The sequence below is a fragment of the Bubalus bubalis genome, chromosome 19, assembly GCF_019923935.1.
Source record: "Bubalus bubalis isolate 160015118507 breed Murrah chromosome 19, NDDB_SH_1, whole genome shotgun sequence".
Classification (NCBI taxonomy): domain Eukaryota; kingdom Metazoa; phylum Chordata; class Mammalia; order Artiodactyla; family Bovidae; genus Bubalus; species Bubalus bubalis.
In genome coordinates, this window is record NC_059175.1 from 36,393,291 (window position 1) to 36,415,720 (window position 22,430).

The 22,430-nt window shown below is 48.1% G+C and overlaps 1 protein-coding gene and 1 non-coding gene across 7 annotated transcripts in view; one reads left to right on the forward strand and one right to left on the reverse strand.

The window, feature by feature from the left end:
- Window positions 1-576: 576 nt before the first annotated feature.
- LOC112580716 lies at window positions 577-683 on the reverse strand. The gene has a single exon (XR_003105055.1). It is a non-coding gene; the product is annotated as a U6 spliceosomal RNA (small nuclear RNA).
- A 14,184-nt stretch (window positions 684-14,867) lies between these two features.
- Window positions 14,868-22,430, forward strand: part of GDNF (glial cell derived neurotrophic factor) — a 29,005-nt gene continuing 21,442 nt past the window's right edge. The window contains exons 1-3 of one of the 6 annotated variants that reach the window (XM_006062987.4): window positions 14,868-15,099; window positions 15,460-15,915; window positions 20,356-20,532. In XM_006062987.4, coding sequence (XP_006063049.2) covers window positions 20,382-20,532 — 151 coding nt within the window. In that variant the 5' untranslated portion in view covers window positions 14,868-15,099; window positions 15,460-15,915; window positions 20,356-20,381. 6 annotated transcript variants of the gene reach the window in all.

The following is a 22,430-nucleotide window of genomic DNA, read 5'->3' on the forward strand; positions in this document are numbered from 1 at the left end:
GTATAAAATGGTGCAACCACTTTGGAAAGCTGTTAGGCTGCTTTTCATGTAAGTCCACTCCTAGGTACATACTTAAATGCAGATGCCTAAAAGAGTCTTGTAGAAGATTGAGCATGGTGACGAGTCATAATAGTTCAAATTCACTCCATCTGTTTCCTTTCTCTGGGATGATGGACTGCCCAGGACAGGGTTTTCTCACGGTAGAGTCCAGGGGCACCAGAAAGCAGAGAAGGCTTGCCTCGCATCTTGAAGCCCCACTGAGAACCAACCCATGGTCACTTCAGTCCTTTTTCTGTTGGCAAAGCGTTCACTGAGCATTTATTACAGACTTGACTCTTCTCAGGCATTTTAACCTTTGAAAGTGAAGTGAAAGTATTAATCACTCAGTCGTGTCTGACTCTTTGAGACCCCATGGACTGCAGCCCTCCAGGCTCTTCTGTCCATGGAATTCTCCAGTCAAGAATACTGGAGTGGGTTGCCATTCCCTTCACCAGGGGATCTTCCCGACCCAAGGATTGAACCTGGGTCTCCTGCATTGCATGCAGATTCCTTATCACCGAGCCACCTGGGAAGCCCAAAACTATGGTACACTTCATGAATTTGCACATCATCCTTGGGCAGGGGCCATGCTAATCTTCTCTGTATTGTTCCAATTTTAGTATATGTTCTGCTGAAGTGAGCACAATGAGGTAGATACAATAATTATCCCCTTATATAGATGAAGAAACTGAGACTTAGGGAAGTTAAGCAATTTTTAAAGTTAAGAAGTTAAGCAATTCAAAGATCTGAGTGCCAAGTCAGTTCCAGAGTTCCTCACGCTGAACCAGGATTTAGAAGACCCAAGGTCCTGCCTGCCCTCTCCTGGCACACAAGCCTGGGGAATGAAATGAATTGAGGCATAAATTTTTTAATGGCTTGAAAAAGTCACTTAACCTATCTGGCTTTCAATTTCTTGTAAAAAATGAACGTTACATTGAATCTCTAATCTCACTTCAGGTATAAATTTAATGCCAAAGTTCTGTAAACTCAGTAGAAAACTTATTGTTAACTGACAACAGGTGTAAATGGATAATTTGCTAATCACTAAAAGCAAGCCCACAAACTACCCCTGATTTCAAGCAACTATTCTTAAAGTTTCTTTATGTAATATAGATACCAATTTAATTCTCATTTTTAAATACTGAATATTGCTTTTTGGCAGATCCTTTCTGGTAGGAAAAAGTAATTCCTTGTAAAAGTTAGATCAATTCTCCCTGTTAATGCAGGATTTCACTTCAATCTTTCACTGCAAATTACAGTTCCCAGGGAAGCAGAAGCAGGCTTCTGGCACATGGGTTTTACCCTCTTCATTCTGTGGGTGGGGGGTGGTTAGAGCACAGTTGATAGACCAGGAGAGCTCCCTCAGGGTGTTCACACATGCGTGCAAATCCCATTCCAGCAAGAGCAAGAGGAAGGGCTGAAATTGTATCATGGCCTATTGTTACTTAAAATAACCTCCTAGTGTTCTCTGAGGATTTTTTAAAAACACTCCTCTGATCTCCCAAAACAGACTTACAGACTTAGAAAGCAGCTAATTTCTACCTGTTTGCATTACCATACTGTTTGGGAAACAGGATAAATGGATGGGTAAATGGGTAAGCAGATGGGTGGATGGGTAAGTGGGTGGATAGGTAGTTGAACAGGTAAGTAGATGGCTGGGTGGATGGTCATACTGGACAGATAGACTGGTAAATACACACGCTGTACCAACGTCAGGAATGCCTTTTCCATCCCACTCTCTTTCACCTAATTAACCCCTATGTACATGTCAGTTCTCCTCCCAAACATTGCTCCCTCCAAGAAGCCTTCCCTGATTCCCCAGTCAAGGTCAGATCCCTTCGCTCTCCTTTCACAGTGCACTGTTCCTTTCTTCAGAGCACTAATCTATATGGAGTCAGGCAATGTCAGTACAATCGAGTAGATGTTTAATGTCGATATCCTCATCCAGGCTGCAAACTCCGTGAAAACAGGGAGCATGTGAGAAATGAAAGGGAAAAAAGTGAACAACCAAAGCAGGCTATGAGCTTTGAACTTCATCATAAAGAGGTTTCTGCTGTAATCACAGAACTGCCATATTTTAGAAAAGAAGAAACCTTCAAGGTCAAACGGTACTCAGAGAATGAAAGAACCAGAGTTCTGAGGGAACCTGTGGTTCAACCTCCCACACAATGTAGGAATCTCTGCATTGTAATGAGATTTGACCTGTATGAACAAAGTGTATAATTCTTTTCGGAGTAGGCATTTACTTCCTTGGGAGACATCATTTGCTCTGGTTACCCTGAAACCCTAAGACATTTAATTTAGTTCACATAAGTGACGATTTTCTTCTCGTGCTTTTTCAATCAATTAATAATTCTATCTATCCCAGTGCAAGGCATTAGCGATGTGTGTGTATGTGTACACCCATATATTAATTATGCAGAAATCAAATTTTTACCAATGAAATCATTTAAAGTGCACCAAAGTGTTTCACTCTTTAAAGGAATTTTAAGGTAAATTCTAGATTATTTTAAACTTTAGGTTATCTGACTCCTGATGTGTGTAGTTGAGTCTAGATTTTTAATCTGAGCTTTCTGAAAATGAGACACACCTCCAGCACTGGATTTTACAATGAAGAGATTCCTCAAAAGGATGACTGGGAGCACTTTATCATAATATTTAATAGACGAAGATTAAACTGGTTCTCCCTAGTATGTCCCAGAAGACAACCCTGAGTTCCTCCCTCCTACTCTGTCTCAGGTTAGTGAGGTGGAGAGTCCATCCTCCACTCAGACCTGACCCTGCTGCCCAACTACAATGTAGGTGTCCATCTACAGATGCCTACGAGGGCAGCTTGCATGGCATGTGGAGGATTCATCTGAGGGTTCTTAGGAAATGAGCTCATCAGCTATTCCCTGAACCTGATGCCAGCCACACGACTTGTAGCAAGGAAGAGACTAATGTGATCGACCCTGTGAGTGCAGGCAGCACTGTGCCCGATCCCAGAGACCGGCTTCATGGTTGGTCTACAAGCTGAGCACAGCAGTCCTCCTTTCCTTCGCTAGAGGCTGGGCTAGGGTGGACCTGTGAGCCAACTCTGGGGCGTGAAGGGAAGGCTGCTAGGGGAGTCTCAGCCAAGGTGCTCCTCCTTGATAAAAGCAGAAAGGGCTGGAAAGAGACGCCCTTTCTCTCCATTCCCTTCATCCTTCTTGTTTGGACACTGTCCTGTTTTGGGACACTGTCCTGTGAGAACATGACTTTTGGAGTTATGATATCCGTCCTGCACTACAAAAGGAGGTACTACTGACACATGAATACCAGAATCCAGAGCACAAACATCAGGTCTCAAGTGACGTTGTGGAGTCAGAGCACCAACCCTGGGGCCTCGCATATCCAAGAAAATGAATGCTAAATGTCTTCATGGTTGCAGCCACTGTTAATCCAGCTCTCAGCTACTGGTAACCAAATGCACTCCTGATACAAATCACAACATAGTCAATATTTTATATCAGTGTGGCACATCACTTTCTTCAAAATTCTTTCGTATCCATGACCTCGTTCAATCTTGCCAACAATCCTGAAAGGAAATAGCACAATTACTATTATCTCTCATTTTACAAATATAGAAACTAGGATTTTGAGAGAATTAGTCTTGTGTGAAAAAACAAAAAGAAACAAGATTAAAACAGATTCAAGACTCTTCACTTTAGTCCATGGCAAACTATGGTCCCCAGGGCAAACGGTCAACTGGCAAACTAAGAATGCTTTTGCATTTTTAAATGGCTGGGGGGAAAAAAATGAAAGAACAGTACTATTTTGTGACACAAGAAAATTACATGAAATTTCAAATGTTAATACCCATAAGTAAAGTTTTATTGGAAAACAGTCATGCTCATTCATTTACATATTGTTTATGCCTGCTTTAGTGCCTCAGTTACAGAGTCACTGAAACAGACTCTATGGCCCACAGAGACTAAAATATTTACTATTTGGCCCTTTACAGGAAAAGTATGCTCAGCCCTGGGTTAGTACTATTATGCCCACTCAAAAAAACTCACGTTCCAATAAAAACTGTGTTGAGCATGTAGGACACCATATTTTACATCCCAACACAGTGATCTGAGGTTTGGTTTACTTTGGTTTGCTGTTTGTCTTTTTTTTTTCATCATCTGAATATAACCTACTGACAGCTTCATAATCCCCAGACTACCCAGATAGGAGCAGGGAAATGTCTTGACTAACTGCTAATTAATCAGTCTGGCTTAAATTCTCCCCTCCGTAAACACCAGAGCACATCTGTTTAAAAAAATATTTTGATGAAACAGTCCCTCAATCATAAAGAAAAAAACTAACATCCCAGTCATGCCAGGCTGCAGGAGTGTTTCTTCTCTGAGAATGGCCATTACATGAGTGTCAATGAATCATGCTAAATTTGGTGCTAAACATACAGACTTCCTCTATGGCAAAATTATGGGCAACCATATTATGTAAATCAAGGTTATGCAAATCACAAAAAGCAGATATAAAGCAAATACATCATTTTATTTCATAAGTCTTTTCTTGCTTGGATCTTAATAACATAACATGTAATCATCAATATAGTTCACTGAGAAAATATATACAAATGTCATACAATACCTAGTACATATTTTGTGCTCAAAAACTAGTTGAACCTGAAATTCCATGAATCATGAGAAGGAAAATTTTTAAACCACTTAATTGTTAAAATAGATTTTTTTTTTAAAGTATGCATCTTTAGCACATAAATTTGAGGAACAGGTAGTCTACTAAAATCCATCTGAAAAAAGTTTTTTCTCACTCTTGTGGCTTTGGTTTAAACCACTTCATAGAACCCCTAAACATGCCTTAAAAGATACAATGCCAGCTCTATTCCAGCCAACATGGTTTTGCTATGTTTATAAACCTTTGCATTGTTATAACACAGAGACAGCATGCTAGTCTATAAAGATGCTTTTAAGAGTTTTAAATTAAAATTACACTCACCCCACTATCATCATCAAGTAAAGGCTTGGAGTTCTCCATGATAAAAGGTTATTTTTAGGACATTAGAGCTCTAGGCTCCCTGTCACCCAGAGAACTCAATGTTTTGAGTTTATCTGCTCCCTCTGCTGCCTGGTTTCGTGGTAATTAGCAGGCTCTTGGAGCTGGGCTGACATCTCATGTGATAGAAGTAAGTATACTAGCAAAGAAGTAAACACAAACAGCTGTGTTCACTCCAGCAATGTTCAAACCTTAAGCTGAGGGAAAGTGCTGAATCATAAAGGAACAAACTGAGGGATAATAACTCTTTCAAAATTCTAACAAAGGACCTAAAGGTTACATCCGATAGCACCAACCATCCAAAAGTAAAGGGGCTGTAAAATATGCAGACTTTTCAAAGATAATAGCTGAACATTTTCTTTCTTTCCTAGACAAAAGCTTTTTTGTAATGACTGCAAATTCTCTGGAAGAATTGATAAAAGTTAAGTCGTTTCAGTCATGTCTGACCCTTTGTGACCCCATGGACTGTAGCCTGCCAGGCTTCTCTGTCCAAGGGATTCTCCAGGCAAGAATACTGGAGTGGGTTGCCATTTCCTCCTTCAGGGGATATTCCTGACCCAAGATCGAATCTGCATCTCCTGTGGCTCCTGCATTGGAGACAGATTCTTTACCACTGAGACACTGGGAAGAACTGATAAGAATCCAGTAATTGTGTTCCCTGGGAATGGATGGCTTAAAGGTGGCAGGGGAGAAAGAATCACTTATCAATGAAAACGTCTTTGTGCCTTTTGAGAGGTGTAACATGTGCAGGTATAATCTAGCCAAGTAATTGCATAATTTAATTACATTTTAAAAATTACATACTACACACCACCCAGGCCACAAATAGATCAAAGTTACTAAAAGCACACAATGCAAGTTTTGACTTTTAATGAAATTCTTCCCATCATTTAACAAATACCATTTATGTGCGGCAGAGGATGAGATGGTAAGATAGCATCACCACCTCAACAGCCTCGAATTTGAGCAAACTCTGGGAGACAGTGGAGAACAGAGAAGCCTGGCATGCTGCAGTCCAGGGTCACAAAGTGAAAGTGAAAGTCACTCGGTCGTGTCCGACTCTTTGCAACCCCATGGACTATACAGTCCATGGAATTCTCCAGGCCAGACTACTGGAGTGGGTAGCCTTTCCCTTGCTCCAGGGGATCTTCCCAACCCAGGGATCAAACTCAGGTCTCCCATATGGTAGGCAGATTCTTTACCAGTTGAGCCCACCAGGGAGGCCCAAGAATACTGGAGTGGGTAGCCTATCCCTTCTCCAGCAGATCTTCTCGACCCAGGAATCGAACCAAGGTCTCCTGCATTGCAGGTGGAGTCTTTACCAGCTGAGCAACCAGGGAAGCTACCACGGTCACAAAGAGTCAGACACAACTTAGAGACTGAACAACAACAATTTTTATGCTAGATACTAAGGATGCAAAAATAAAAAATATGGTTGCTACCCTTGCAGAATAATTGGTCAAATGCATGCAAGCAATTGTATATAATGGGTACAAAGTCCAGCAGGACAGCGGAAGGATGCTCAATAAACACTGGGACATGTATTCTCAAATGTGTATTTCAGCCTCCTACAGTCACCTTGAGACACTATTTAACCCAGGAACAGTGTTGTTCCTGTTCAACATTGTGAGGTCCTCTTTTGGAATCAGTTTGCAAGCTCTATCAGTTGTCTGTTGCCAGAACAATGGTGTGTAATAACCACAAAACCCCAGCAACATACAACAGGAAGTATTTATTGCTCATCTCTGGAGTGATCAGAAAGGCAGCTCTGATGATCTTAGCTAGGCTCATTTACATGGGGGGACAGGGAGGGTAGGAGTCAGCTGGCTATCAGCTGACTTTGGCTGTCACTTGTCTCCCATTTTTTCATTAGGCTTGCCCAAGTGTGTTCTCATGGTTAATGGCAGAGGTTTGATAGAATCAGTGGAAACATATTGGCCTCTTGGGTCCCACGCTCAAAAGTGGCAACCCTCAGTACCACTGCATTTCAGTGGCCATAACAAGTCACAATGCTGGTTCAGATTCAAGGGATGGGGAAATGGACTCTACTTTTATAGTGACATGACAAAGCATGGCTACAGAGAAGGGTGAAGAATTGAGCCCATCACTGCAATTAACCACCGGTTTATACCAGAGGAGTAGTCTCTAAATCTGTCTCGATAGTCTCTATCACTAGAATTTATTTCAGATGACTTGGTCTTTGCCCCCAATTAAATCCACCTTCAAAATCCAGTTAATTGCCAGCGCTGAATAGGGGAATGCTAGCTCATGCCTTTTTATGTCCCTTGACAACTGCCAACACAAGGCCTTGGGAAGGGAAATGCCTGAACGATTTATATTGGGTGAATACATCCACACATCTTAAAAGTGCTTTGAGCAATAGCTGCATACTAGGACATTTAGTCTCCTCAGGTGACCATTTTGAAACGGATGTCACATTTTAACATGTCAGTGTTCCTATGTTTGTACAAAAAAGTGATCCATTACATTTAGGTCACATTTCCCTGGTGGTTCAGATGGTTAAGAATCCACGAGCAATGCAGGAGACCCCGGTTCGATCCCTGGGTTGGGAAGATACCCTGGAGCAGGGCATGGCCAACCACTCTTGCCTGGAGAATCCCCATGGACAGAGGAGCCTGGTGGGCTACAGTCCATGGGGTTGCAAAGAGTCGAACACAACTGAGTGACTAAGCACAGCACATATAGGTCATATTCCTACTATCAACATTGTAAAGCCCATGCTTTATTCCACTTACCTTACTTTTACCTTTTGTTTTTCACTCAGATGTCTAAAATGCACTTTCAAACCTTTCATCCATTATTTTTTGAATAATGAAGTCATTCTACAAATATGCTCTTCCCTAAACTTATGTGGGGTATATTAGGCACTGATCTTGCACTGGTTGGAGAATGACTCTCAAGAGGATAACAATAACCTACCTTAGGGGTTGTTCTGCAAAAAGTTACATGATGGATTCCTCGAAGAATGGTCTGCAAATGTGCTTTTTGTAGTATTAATTCTTTACATTTCTCAAGCTGACTTTCTCTCACAGAATGCACAGCACTTCACATATGGTTGGCCAGATCCTGCTGGAGGGTAAATTATGCCCCAGGAGTCAGTGAATTTCTTGGTGGAGGTATTAACTCTTTTTGGGTCACTAGGGTTCCACTTAGAGCACTGCAGGAGGGCAGTCATTTATCAAATAGCACCTCAGCAGCCAGAAGGTATTACGTGCAGCATAAATTATTCCCAGGGAGTCCTTTATGAACTCAGAAAATCTGGTTTATTATCTCACCTACTCACACAGATACTTCACACAGTATCCCTGTGAGAGAGAGAACAAGCAAGAGAAAAATAGGTGAGGCTGGTGAGGCTAGAAGCTTCCTAAGCTCCTGCAGCTTGTCAGGGTCAAAGCTCCAATCTGATGTGCCTGATCCTTGGCCTGACTTCCTCCTAACCAGGTCTCAGGATTTGGGGCTCTCATTTTGAAGTTTCTGCTAACTGGGAGGAGGCGAGGCAAATGAGATGCCTAGGATGCTAAAGGAGAAGCCTTAGTTCCTCCCATAGTCTTGACCCTGCTGCTGATTCAACGAGGGAGCCTTGGATAATTGCTTAGAAGAAGCCACAAAATTCACACGTATGTTTACGGCTAGCTTCTATTAAATCTGTAAATATTTTCTAAATTATTTATTTGGCTGTGCTAGGTCTTAGTTGTGGTATGAGGGATCTACTTCCCTGACCAGGGATCGCACCTGGGCCCCCCTGCATTGCAAGCTTGCACTCTTAGCCACCGGACCACCAGGGAAATCCCTAAGTCCATAAATACTGATGAGGATTCATTAGTTGTTTTCCCACAATGAGGAAAAGTGGAAAAGGCAATGCAGGAGGGGATATGATGGCAGAGAAGGCTGTCTTCTTGCTTTGTTGCCAAAATTGGAAATGGTCAAATGGTTGGTCTATTTTAGGCCAAAGGAGAAGAAGCCAGGTTGAAGTCTGTGTGATGCAATTAACATGTGGCAAAGCGGTCCCCTGGCATGTTTTGGCTTGAAGGTCCAAATGCTGAGTCCTTGCCCCAGCGTCAACCATCGTCTTCGGCAGTATCTCCAGCTATTGCCTGTGTTTTACATCTTTAGGAAGATTCCAGAAGCTCTGCAGCAAGCATGATGTGGTTGAAAAAGGATTAGGATGCAGGGGTCTTGATTCCCCACTCAAATCTCTCTCAACACATCTTTGTGCCTTTGTGATGAAATGCTGTGTACCCGCTGTCTAAAAGCCAAATATAATGGACTACTAAGGAGGGCAGGGGAAATGTACCTAGTGTTGTACTCGGCCTGGAAGTTCTGCTACTCTGTATGCACGTGTATTCACTCACTTAGTCGTGTCTGACTCTTTGTGATGCCACGGACTGTAGCCCTCTGGGCTTCTCTGTCCATAGAATTCTCCAGGGAAGAATACTGGAGTGGGCAGCCAATCCCTTCTCCAGGGGATCTTCCTGGCCCAGATATCAAACTGGAGTTTCCTTCATTGGCAGGTGGATTCTTTACCACTGAGCCACCTTCGAGGCCCTCTGCTACTCTGCATGTCTGCTAAGTCACTTCAGTTGTCTGACTCTTGGCAACCCTGTGGACTGTAGCCCACCAGGCTCCTCTGTCCATGGGATTCTCCAGGCAAGAATACTGGAGTGGGTTGCCATGCCCTCCTGCAGGAAATCTTCCCCATCCAGAGATCGAACCCTTGTCCCTGTGGTTCCTGCATCGACAGGTGGATTCCTTACCTCTGAGCCACCTGGAAGCCCTCTGCTACTCTGAAAGGTGATAACTGACTTCTTTTCAAAGCTTTGTTCCCCATTTGGCCAGATATCAACCTCTACCACCAATAAAGAGTCGAACTGATTTCTCTGTATTTGGACTCAGTTCTTGCCTCAACAAAAAATACTAAGTCCCAGTTTCAAAGAAAAATGATACAATACATCCCCCATGTACTCCCCACTGCTGTCCTTAAAGCAGACGTGCAAATGTCGGTGCACTCACAGATACCAGTGAAGTCATTTGATCCCACGTTTTCTCAACAGTAAGAGTGTGTCACTCACTCAAAGAATGACCTTGGATAAGTCACTTAACCCTCTCTGCCTCAGTTTTCTCTCCTGGAAAATTGAGATTAGACTATAAGCTTCAGGTGCTTTTCAGCTCTACTGCTGCTGTTGCTAAGTCGCCTCAGACGTGTCCGGAATTCCCTAATTCTATAGGTGATACAGTTCCTCAGAGTTACAACTTGAACCTAACTGGAATCAGCAAAGTACAGCCCTCAGGCCAAATCCTACCTACCACCTCCTTTTATGTGGTCTGAGGACTAAGGATAGTTTTCATGTTTTAAATGGTTGAAGAGAAAAAATAAAGAGTAGTATTTCATGACATGTGAAAATTACATAAAATTCAAATCTCAATGTCCATAAATAAAGCTATATGGGAACACAGCTGTGCTTGTTCATTTATATATTATCTATGGCTGCTTTTGCCATACAAGGGTAGAGTTGAGTGGCTGCAAGAGAAACTGTATGGCCTGAAAGCCTAAAATATTTCCTATATCTACCCAAAAGAGCCTGCCCTTGACAGAAAAAGTTTGCCAAACCTAACTTGAAGCCACTAGACCCTTTGCAGAGTAAGAGTCTGCTGGAACCCTCTTACCTGATTAAGGTTGTATTACCAGGAAAGAAGACTCCCATAAAGTAATCCTAAGAACCAAAAACAAAATTATGGGTAATTAGGCAATTTGATACCTATAAAAGAAACGGCAGTGTCAGAATCAATTTCTTAAGAGAAACAATTTACTCCAAAGAAGTTATCTACTTTACAATTTAGTCCTTACAAGGAGGCCAATACAGTCCATTCTTTCTCTTGTTCTTTTTTTTTTCCTCTTTTGTCTCTAAGTGGTTTGAAGAATAGAACATTTTTCTTTCTATTATAAGTAATCGTATCATTGGTGAAAATGACTGTTAAAGAGTGAATGAGCATGAAAGAAATCCCTGCCCAATAAAGTGGTGACTTTGAAAAGGAAATTGCCCTGCCCCAGTGATGGATTCGGGCTCAGCCGTCATGACCCCCGTTATGAGGAAGTCCAGGGACCCGTGTCCTGGCCCTTACAGGCAAAGCAGCTGCAAGGCTCCCCTGGGAGCTCACCAGGACTCTCTGTGAAGGGCCAAAGGCTGCTCTGCCACCCCACTGCCCCTCCAGGCTGCAGCTCGCAGCACTGAGTGTGCGGGGACCCCTTCACCTAGCCTGGAATGTCCCCCCTTGGCTCCCCCTCTTCTCTGCCTACTACCCCTATCAAGCCCCAGTTTGAGTTCCAAATATGGTCATACTCAAGGCCCATAGCCTCAGGATATCCTGTATTCTTTATCATTTTTTGTTTGTGTTTTCTCTTCCTCCCAAGAATCTGCCTGCAATGCAGGTGACCTGGGTTTGATTCCTGGGTTGGGAAGATCACCTGGAGAAGGGAAAGGCTACCCACTCCAGTATTCTGGCCTGGAGAATTCCAAGGACTGTATAGTCCATGGGGTCACAAAGAGTCGGACATGACAGAACCACTTTCACTTTCACTTTTTTCCTTCCCCTGGACTTTGGGCACCGGGAGCACCCATGATTTTGACATCTTTCAGTTAAAGATCCACAATGAGTTCTGATGAAGATGATGGTAATGGTGAAATGGGAAATTAGCAAGGTGGTGAACTTTTTTTTTCTCAAAGAGGAGATGAGCTGCTTGAACCATACTTGCTTCTCTCCTTCTGAGTTTCTGGCAGGGTTTTCCAGATGAGAGGCTGAGATCTAAGGACACTGTGAGATTTCTTAGCAGTGTGTTGTTATTACTTTATCAGGGGACCATCCATTTATTCAGCACAAAAGTGGTTCTCTTCTGGACGGCAAATTGTTCTCTTCTGGATGATGTTGAGGAACATCAAATCAAACATTTTCTTTGTCTCCTGGAGAAGGAGAAGAGGTGGACACAGAGCTACTGGGGGGCCCTACTTCCAGTATCTGGAGACTTTGAGATGGTGACAGCAGGCCATCCCCTTGTGTCCAAGACACTGAATGCTTGCTTCCTGGCAGTCACTCCGGAAGCAGCTTTGTTTCTCATTGTCTGTGAAGGCCTGCGATTTTTGTCAATATCAACTCCAGTACTTTTAAATATTGGGCTTTATAGTGGGGGATCTTGAAAAATTTCAGACTTTTTCACCTCTTCTGTAGTCATTGGAATGTTGTAATCATCTAAAAAGTGTTGTTTCAAAACTATAAGTATTTGCTTTAACTCTAAGTTAATTTTATAGTTTCTTTTATATTACTATTTAAGATAATTAGTAGTATTTCAAAAGGATTTAATGTTTTGGAAAAGTCTGAGTCCTAGAACCTATCAAAATAGGTAAGCCTCTTAGTTTGGCTCACAAAAAGAATCATCATATTAATGATTATTATAATCATTAGGGGAAAGAAAACTAACTAGTACCTCAACCCTGGCTGCACTTAGAACAGCTTAAAACAAAATACCAACTCCTGGGCCCCACCACCCAAGAAATTCACATTTAACTGTCCAGGAACAAGGCCGAGGCATGGGTATGTGTTTGCAATCTCCCCAGGGTTCCACTTGCCAGGTAAAAATCACATCTGAGCACCTCACATATACCTCTATTACGGCATTTATCACTTTATACTATGATTACTTATGTACATGCCTCCCTCTCCTTAGAGATGGTAAGCTTCCAGAGAAAGAGGAGTCATATCTTATCTATCCTTGAGTCTTGTAGTGGACAGAGGTTTGTTAAACTCCCAAGTGACTGCCATTAACACAGCTCCTTTTGGGTGCCCAAATCCTGCGCAGGGAAGGCAAAGAGGAACTCTAGGAAGTGTCTTAAGTGAAGATGGCCAGTCTCAGAACCATGAGACCTAACAACGTAGACGTGGGTGATTAGTCTGGGAATAAGAACCTGACTAAGGTCTGTTGCACTCCAGGGTGTCCAGTAACCTGTATGTCCTGACTCAAAAGCTCTCAGTCCATCTCAAGCACCTAGCTAGTGCCCAGTGGGGCCAATAAGATCCTCTCGCTGAAGGAGTTTAAATGTGAGATCAACAGAGAGCTGAGCAGTTGGTAGCAGGAGCAGAAGCCAAGAGACACCCGGAGAAAAACACAGAGAGAGGAGCTGAATCACGTTGGCGGCTAAGCCTGTTAGAAGGGACGGCAGATGCCTGTGGCTCAGGGGGGCAGCAAGATAACCCAGTCACAGAGCCAGATCCTGAATGACCTTCCAGTTCCTGAACTTCAATCCAGTTTTCGTGAGGCCTGGCTGGGTGGCCTTTCCGGAAGGCTTTTCGGAGACACGTGGCTGAGCGTGAAGATTCCGGTCAGCCTTCCTTCCACAGTCAACTCCCATTACTTAGGGTAAACTCAGTGGTATCTGTGCTCTGCAACCCCCCCAAAATCCCAGTTAGCACAATCCCCAGGGTCTAGCACTTTGCCTGGCACAACAGCGAGCACTAAATCATTGCAAGTGTTTGGAAGGCAGGACCATCTCCAGTGGAAAAGCCTTCAGAAAATGAAGAAATCATTCACGGTGAAGAACACTGGCGAGGGTCGCCTTCGAATTACAAAAATAGTGTTAAAGTAGGATAAGTATATTAAGCTTAGCCCATTTTCAAACCCATCTACATTTCTACCGTAATCTATCAAAGAAGGATATGTCACATTCTGCAGAACTCCAGTAGGCATCCTAATTTCAGCTAAGGTATGTCTGGATGACTTTTCACTCCGCTTAACCTTAAATCATGGTAACATTAATAACAATTTTCCTCCCACACTAACGTCACTGTCAAACCTCCAAAGTAGCTGATATTTGTCTTCCAAGAAGTTTAGTAATATGGGCTCTTCCCCCCACACTGCCACACACATTTCCCCTGTCTATTGTCTGTATCAGTTACTCCACGAACACATACTCCTCAACAGCCGGATGAGTCATAAAATAAGAGGTACATGGATGTAAACTGAGCCTGTTTATGCTCTCCCTGGCCCCAGCTAATAAAATAAAAGAGGTCCCACTGAATTCAGGTCCAATGGCTTCCGGAAAACAGGTTTCTGCTTAGCAAAGACATACCTTACTCAGTACATTATTTTAAAGGTAGAGCTAATTTCATGCCCTGGGTGAATGCAACGGATTTATGGGGAGAGTCATGTGCAGGGTGTGTAAGGACTTGCCCTCCTCACGTCCTCTACAAAAGAAGGCTCTGGCGCGTCTGGTGGTGAGCAAACCAACAAAAGGAATGCCTAAAAGGTCTCACAGAGATCAGGAATGGGCGCTGGGTCCCTGCTCACTGGAAACTCAGTACCCAAAGCAGTGCTTGCTTAGGTCTCCTATCTGCATTTTCGAAAATAAAAGCAGGTTTAGTCCAACCTTCCCCGACCTGTTCCCAATCAAGTGATCTTACGCCTCTGGAATTGAGATTCTGAATGTATGTGTCTACCCCACGTTTGGTATTATATTACAACAGCTTGAAAATGGAGCCTAGGACCGAGGAGCGGCCAGCCTCAGAAGCCTTCTTCATTGCCTGCCGTGTAATACATGATATGCAAAGCCTCTGACTTCAGCCAGCAGATATGTGGAGACCGTGTTGGCCCTAGCATGGGGGCTAAACTAATGTGTGTTTAGGTCAGAAAGCGAATCAGAAAAGCCACTGGAGGGCACGTCACGGAGTGAGAGCCCTATAAATTCTGCCCCAGTCTCAGCGTCCCCTGGCAAACACTCGGCTTCCCTCCCTGGGCCGCTGCACATCTCTCCTTCGTAGTGCTGGAGAACTCCGGCCAGCAGCAGCTCTCCTCGCCACTGCCTTCTGCCCTGCAGAAAAGCCAGAGAGCTAGACATCGAGGTGGAAGGAAAGCCCAGTGCAGCCCTCCACTCGACAGAGCCCCGGCTCAGAGAGCTAGGAGCGAGGGCGAAGCCGGGCGCGGGCGCCGCGGTCAAGTTCGGATTGCCCCCTTCGGTTGGTCCGCGCAGATCTCCGCACATTCCTCCGGATCTTCCCGGCGAGGAGGAAGAGCGAGCCCGGCCGCGTCTCCACGCGCTGAGCGCTCTCTCCCTGCACCCCGGGGAGGGGCGCCTCGCGTCACCCACTCGCACCCGGAGCGCCCCGCTTCGGGAGCTCGGGCGCCTCCTCGCTGTTCTCCTTTCCCTCCCCGCCACCGCCGCCGCTCGACCCCTCCCCTCCCGGGGCCCCGCGCCTCCCCTCCCCCACCCCGGCCCCCGGCCCGGGCTCTCCAGGACCAGCCTGCGCTCCTGGCGCCCTCATGTCTTCGCGGGACTCTCGGCGCCGGTTGACGTGGTGTCTCGTTCGGATTTCCAGGCCAGACCTCAGCTCCGGCGGCAGCATCAGCCCGGCCCGTCTCGTGCTCCCCGGCGCGGCGCCCCAAGAAGGCGCAGAGCGCGGCCGCCGCCGCTGAAGCGCCCGCCGCGCCCCGCGCCCGCGCGGCCCCGGCTGAGAGCGCGGCGCGCGCAGCCCTGTCACCCCCCAACCAAGGCAGCGGCGGCTGCTCGGACCTCGCCTTCTGGGGGTGCAGGGAGCCGGCGGGGGAGCTGTCGGCATCCCTCGCCCTTCTCACGGCGGCGGCGGCTGGAGCCTTGGCCGCCGCCTCCTGCGTGCCCTCCCTGCCGGGAACGGCCCCAGGATTGCGAACTCGCGCCTCTAACCTGCTGGGCGGGGCTCCGCGCTCCTGCCCTCGGCCCGGATGGGTCTCCTGGCTGGGACTCGGGGCTCCTGGAGTTAATGTCCAGCTGGGGGTCTGCGGAGACCGGATCCGAGGTGAGTAGGGGAGAGGGCCTGAGGGGAGGCGGGCGCGGCGGGCTGCGGGGCGCTGGAGACAGAGGGGGGCGCGGCTGGACCTCAGAACGGGCAGTGGGACTAGAAAGAGAAGAGACTAAGAGGGAACCGAGACACTGGGAAGACAGAGGAGAGAGAGAAGTTGAACTGGAGACAGGCTGGCCTTGCAGAGGGGCAGTTTGCCTTTCCACGTGGGCAAAGATCTCTGGGGTCCCTCATGCCTTCTAGACCCCGGAGTATTCGACAGGGACAGTTTCCCTCCCCGACTCGGCGGGGCGCTCTTCCGTCAAGTCCCGGGAAGGTACCGGGCTGGGATCGTCTTTGAACCCACCACTACCAAAGTTGGGTCCTCTGTGGAGGCGCTGCTGCATAGATATCATTACTGGGGTGTAACTTGTTTTGGTCTGTTCCGAGGGAAAGTGTAGGCCCCGGGAGGGGCTGCTGCTAAAGGTGCTGAGGACCTAAAAACAGAGCGCTCACCTCCTCTGGAGCCGTCTTGCAAATCTACATTCCTCGCCCTTTTCTGAACCCGGTTACTTGCATGAGCCCGCAATTCCAACTAACCATCCGCGTCGAGGTTAAGAGAGGGGCTTCCGGAATAGCCCAGGAGCTGGGTCTCCGTCTCCAACAGACTCTCGAGCCTCAAGGTCTCCCCTACGCCATCTAAGTGATGATTTGAATGACCGCTTTTCTCCTGCACTCTGTGCCACCTCCTCGGTTAACACTCTCCACCACTACCTTGCACAACCTCAGGGATGATTTCGCCGCTTTTTGGTTTCCAGCCCCTCTCGGGGCGGGAAATAACTTTCCGCGGACCTCCCCAGCCTTCTGGCGCCTCCCTGGTTTCGGCGGTGGCAAACCGGTCTGCAGAGCAGACGCGCGCGCTCCGGGGGAGCTGCCCAACCCCGTGCTCGCAAGATTTTTGCTCATTGGTGGGGGCAAACACAACTCCCTGCGCGCTGCCGCGGATATGTTAGAGCGCACTCGACTCTTGCACAGTATTTTCGATGTTCACTTAAGTATTCCAAGGAAGAGATGCTGCTGCTAACCTCGCGCACGCACCTCTACCCGCAAAGCTCCAATGCGAGCTTCTGGGCTTCCGCCCCGCCGCGACCGGGTTTGCACTGAGTTTTGCCATATTTTCGCTTTGGCAAGGTTCAGGGACAGTAGCGCCTTTTCAACAAGTGTCAGGTGTCCGAGGAGCCCGCAGCGTCCCCAGCCCATTCTCGCAAAGGGTTCGGGTGCACTCTGGATCTGAAACACGGCCTCGGGCCCTTGATCCATTCCCAGACTGTCTTCAGGAAGCGTCGCTCATTCTTTTCCCTACCGCGGTCTTGGGCCCAACTGAGTACCACCGTCAGTTCAGCACACAAGGAAAAGCTGAAAAAAGCAATACATCTTTCAGCAACTTCTGTCCGTATTCCAAAAGAAAGCCTCCGAGTTACAGCGCGCCCCCACCCACCCACTCCCGCCTCCCTTTTTCTCCTCCTGAGACCTGGATCTTGAGGGCAAACCTCCCAGCCTGCCAGACACGGGAAAGTGCGGGGGCACTGGCGGCGGGAGCGCTTACCCGCGGTGAGGCTGTCACCGAGACGCGGGGGAGGGAGGGGGAGTTAAAAAACCGGGTTGCCGAGAAACCAGCTTAAGTGAAGCAGGTAGAGAAAAATCCGGGAGAGAGGATGAAGAGCGGTAGGAGAGGATGAACAGCAGGGATGCTGGTCAGGACATCCAAAAGTTCCGAGGGGTAATTTGGATTCGGAGAGGATTGAGGGGTGGTGGAGAGCGTTCGTGCAGCGGTTCTATACTTAAAGTGGCAAGGCAGCCGCCCGGCCGCGTGGGCGCTTCGGGACTCCGGCGGTTTCTGGTGCCCCCTGGTGCTGGGAACTCAGAAGCGCCCGGCGGCGAGTCCCGCAGTCCGGCTCCCTGGGGCATCCGTCTTTTCCGCCCCAGGCCTGAGGATCACCAGGTGCCGGTGCCCGCGACCTCCCCTTTTGCTCTGCCGGACGCAGAGAGGGACCAGCCTGTGGGGTACCGGAACGTGTGCGGGGGCACCTAGCGGAGAAGGAGAGCTTGTTTATTACCGCATGTGGCAGCGCGTTGGGCAGTTGGCGCGCGTAACAGAGGCTGCTGGTTGCGGCAGAAACACGTCAGACAGATATGCTTTGAGAAAGAGATAAAGAGACCGACAGGGAAGCCGCTGGGTGTGTTGGGGGTGGGGATGTGGGGACCCCACAGGGATTTGGGAAAAACCTTCCGGTAGACCGCTGTGAACGCTCAGCCTCCAGACTCCCTCCGCCCGGCAAATACCGGGAACTACAAAGCGGCTCTGACTGCAGCCTGCGCGGGCGGTGCTCAGAGGGAAGAAGGCGCCCTTCTCGTCCGCCTGAGATGGGCGAGCTCTTTTCACCCGGCGGAGGGCGGGGGCGGGAGCCTCCTTTGGATGAGGCGGGGAGTTTTCTTCTATGTCCTCTTTTGCCAGCTTCGTCACACTTCTAATTGAGGATCTCCACGTCCAATTTAAAAAGCCCTCCTCCTGCCAAGCAGAAAAAAGAAAAAAAAAAAAAAGGAAAAACCCTCTTAATGCGGAAGGGAAACCTGGTGCCTCTGTCGCTTCCTGCCGGCGGGCACCGCGATTTGGGACGGCGCATTAACCGCGCGCCTCCCTGCCCCTCCGGGCAGCCAGACAGTTCGCAAGCGCCCGGGATCGGGCACCCGGGCCGAGGGGACGGGAGGCCTCGCGTTCCCGCGTCGTCTCTGCTCGAGCGCCTCGCAGGGCTTGTTTTGCACGGCCTGGGTGAGGTGTTGCCTGGGGGCCCCAGCGCCTCAACCCAGAGCCTTTCCTTTTCCCCGGGTTTGTAAACCAACCAGGGAGGCATGGAGCGCCGGGAGCCACAGGGTTTAGGAGTTCGTGGTCCCTACAGACTCCCCGAGCCCAACAGCTGCGTAGCGAACAAACAGACGCCCAAGGGATGGAAACTGCATTGGTCTCCACAGCGGTGGGAGGTGGCGGTCGAATTAAACGCTTCCCGGGGTGGCCTGCACCGGAACCCGACGGGCGTTCTGGGTAGAGATGGGGGTGGGGGCGTTTGCTGGAAGGGAGGCGGGAGCTCCTGGCGACTGATGGAGAGGAATGGGGTCGAGGTTTTTACTTTTATCTGGGAACTGCCTTACTCTCTTCCACTGAAAAAGTTCAAGGAGCTTTTCCTAAGAATCTCCTTTACTTGGAGGAACGGGGAGAATCAACTGCATGAATCTCGTGATTTCCACTTTAGAATGCCCTTGGAAATTAGAACGCTGGCACTGGGGACTCACCTCAAGGTGCCCGGGTCTCCCCTCCCCCCCTCCTTATTGCGTGAAGTTGGGCCCTGAGTTGAGGGTACCCTTTTTCTCACCCGCCCTCAACTGCGTGACCCTCCTTTCTAGGGGTGCGAGGATTGAGAAGCCAAACGGAGCCCCCTAAGAGGAGCTGAGCCCCCACCGTGCGCCCTTTCCCGGTCTAGACCTTCTGGTGCCCGCGCTCCTGCGTAGCATCCCCGACAGGGTACGATCGTCCAGGAGTGACTGTGACCCAGCTTGGGGAGCTCGAACCCCTCTGCGAGGGGAAAGGATTTAAGGCCAAAATCTTGCAAAAATGCAAAAATTAAGAGGGTATTCGAGTACACCACGAACATTTTCAAGACTGAGGCAATCCCTCCCTAACTGTAACGCTAAAGCATTTATTGAACGTAGTTAGGCCTTTTCATATGTTAATATTCATAACCTTAAGAAGTGGAAGTAGTATTTTAAACCGAGTTGAAACTTTGGAAAGTTCAGGAGCTTAACACAGATATTCCTGGACAGCCTCAAAGTCTTTAAGTCCCCACTGGCTTCTTGTTCCGACGACAAAACACTAATTGAAATGGCAGGAATGAAGCTTGGGCGGGGTTCGTGGTGCCACTGAGCCTGCCCCTGCCTAGCTGAGGACAGGATCAGGACCCCGGGAGGGCTGGTCTCTTGCTTGGGTTCAGGGCTCGTTCTCCGGGGCGGGGTCGGGGGTGGCGGGGTCCTGTGGGAGCTGCTGGACGGGGCGGGAGCACAGGGTGAGGGTTGCCCGGTCGCCCCCCAGAATGGGGATGGGGTTGCGCGCCAGTACTGCTGTCGTCGTATTGGGAAGCAGCCCTGCCCCGAAATCCTGGGATCCGATGGCGGAAGAAAAAGGCAGTTGTCAGTTGGAAGCCGGAGAGGCGCACCCCGGAGCGGGGATAGGCAGGGAGCTGGGAAGGAAAGAAGGGTGGGGGTGCCCGGGGAAGCGCCCGGCCGCAGCGGTCCGGAAGGAGGGCGGTGCCAAGTCTGGAGGGGAGCCCCGGGGACCCGCGCGGGCCCCAGCATCCAGGCCTAATGTGCTCTCCCCGGTTCTGCGCCCCCGCCCGCCCGCCTGCACAGGTGCCGCCGCCGGACGGGACTCTAAGATGAAGTTATGGGATGTCGTGGCTGTCTGCCTGGTGCTGCTCCACACCGCGTCCGCCTTCCCGCTGCCCGCCGGTAAGAGGCCTCCCGAGGCGCCCGCCGAAGACCGCTCCCTCGGCCGCCGCCGCGCGCCCTTCGCGCTGAGCAGTGACTGTAAGAACCGTTCCCTCCCCGCAGGGGTCACCCCACCCGCCGCCCGCACGCACCCCCAAGTCAGCCACGACCGCAGAGTGGCCTCCCAGGGAAGAGCCGCGCAGGCGCCGAAGCCCCCTCCCGGTGCGCCGCAACCAACTGGTGCCCCAAGGCTGCAACACCTAGTCTGTATATGGCACGCGCTGGCTTTGCCCAACACAGAGAGTAACACACTTTTCTGCTGCTCATTTAGATTCCGATCAACAGCTGTTTTCCCCACCACTACCACCACCACAGGAAAACACACAGTTGTTTTCTTTTCTTTGCCTCCCCATCACACACACACACACTCACACCCGTGTTTTGTTCCAAAGCCCTCTATCTCTGTTTGGGTGTGCCTGGCTCTGCTGAATTCTGAGAACAATTGCCTTTCCATCCTAAACTGCCCTTGCAAGGGAAGAGGTTGAGGTTTCACAAAACCATGCCAGAGTCAGAGAAAACACAGAAAAGCCTTGATTTCCAGAACAAGCATCTGGGCAGTGTCAAGTCTGTTCAGGAAAGTTCCGGTTCTAGAAAGAAAGTGATAAATAGTGCTGGGCTGGGGCTAGGGGGAAAAAACAAAAAATTGTAGTTCACTACACATATGACAATGTTAACTCTTAAGATTAGATTATTCATATTAGAAAATAAATCTGTGATTTGCCTCTCAAAAATGTCTTAGCGGTTTATCAGGGCATGTCAACTATGATTTGATATAATTTACCCTCTGCTCTTGAGAAGTTTATCTATTGCATAAAGCAGAATATGCTTCATCACAAGTTAGAGATTACTGGTGAGGAATAGAAAATTTGCACAACCCCAAACTAAAGCAACAGTAAACCATAGCCATAACCATGCTGGCTACTCCCCATTTCTGTTACCCTATTCTGCATTTGAAAATTATTGTGATCATAGGCACCACTGAAAGGGTTCCAAAGTCAGCTGTATGCTGGAGTCCCCCAAACCTGTGGCCTTGGGCTAAAAGTAGCCCAGGAAATGTAATGTGCTTATCTTACGCCTGATTACAATAAAAGCATCTTCTTCCTGAAGTCCCAAGAAAAAGTGCATTTTTCTAAGACAAATGAAGTCTTCAAGAGTGACTTAGGGTTAGAGAACACAGTTTGATCCCTTGAAATTGAAGTAACTGTTCCAAGAGTGTATGTCAGTTAGTTGTATAAACCTATTTTTAAAGGTTTTGGTTTCAGCCACAAATTTCTATCCTAGTGTATATAATGTTTCTCCAGTAGAGACTTAAAATGCGCTTTAGTGCCATAATCTTCAGAACAGTACCCATGAAGGCTAAATGGCTTTTCATTCATTCAAACAGCCTAGGTCAGAGGAACAGGAACCCAGTGAAAGGTAATAGTTTTCTCACCAAGGCACTCTGGAGGAAAAATGACTGTGCCTGATTATGAAGCTGATTAGTTCATGGAAATTTAATAAGCATATTAGTATCCTGTCTACCTAGGCTTATTTAATGCTGGCTCCTGCTTCTGGCTCTGCTTTTGGCTAATTTTGTCACCTCAGACAAATTACTTACTGCCAAACTCAATGAACAGTTTACAACTGTACAGTAAAGGAAGGCCTTGCCACTCCAAAATGCCAATGACTGAGATTTGGTCAACCCCAACCTTCACGCTCCACCCTAACCTTCCTTTGGGAAAAGACTCATAAGACCCCTGCTTACTAGACTCACCTAGTGAGCTCTAGTGACTACTGGTGCTGGGCCTCTCCCAGAGAGATTCTGATCTAATTGGCTTGGGGTGTGGCATGGGCAACTCGAGATTTAGGTGTTCCCCAGGTGAGCCTAACGTGCAGTCAGGTGAATCCCTGTGCCTTGATAATACCCTAAGAAAATCTGTGCCTCATGTAAGGTCCAG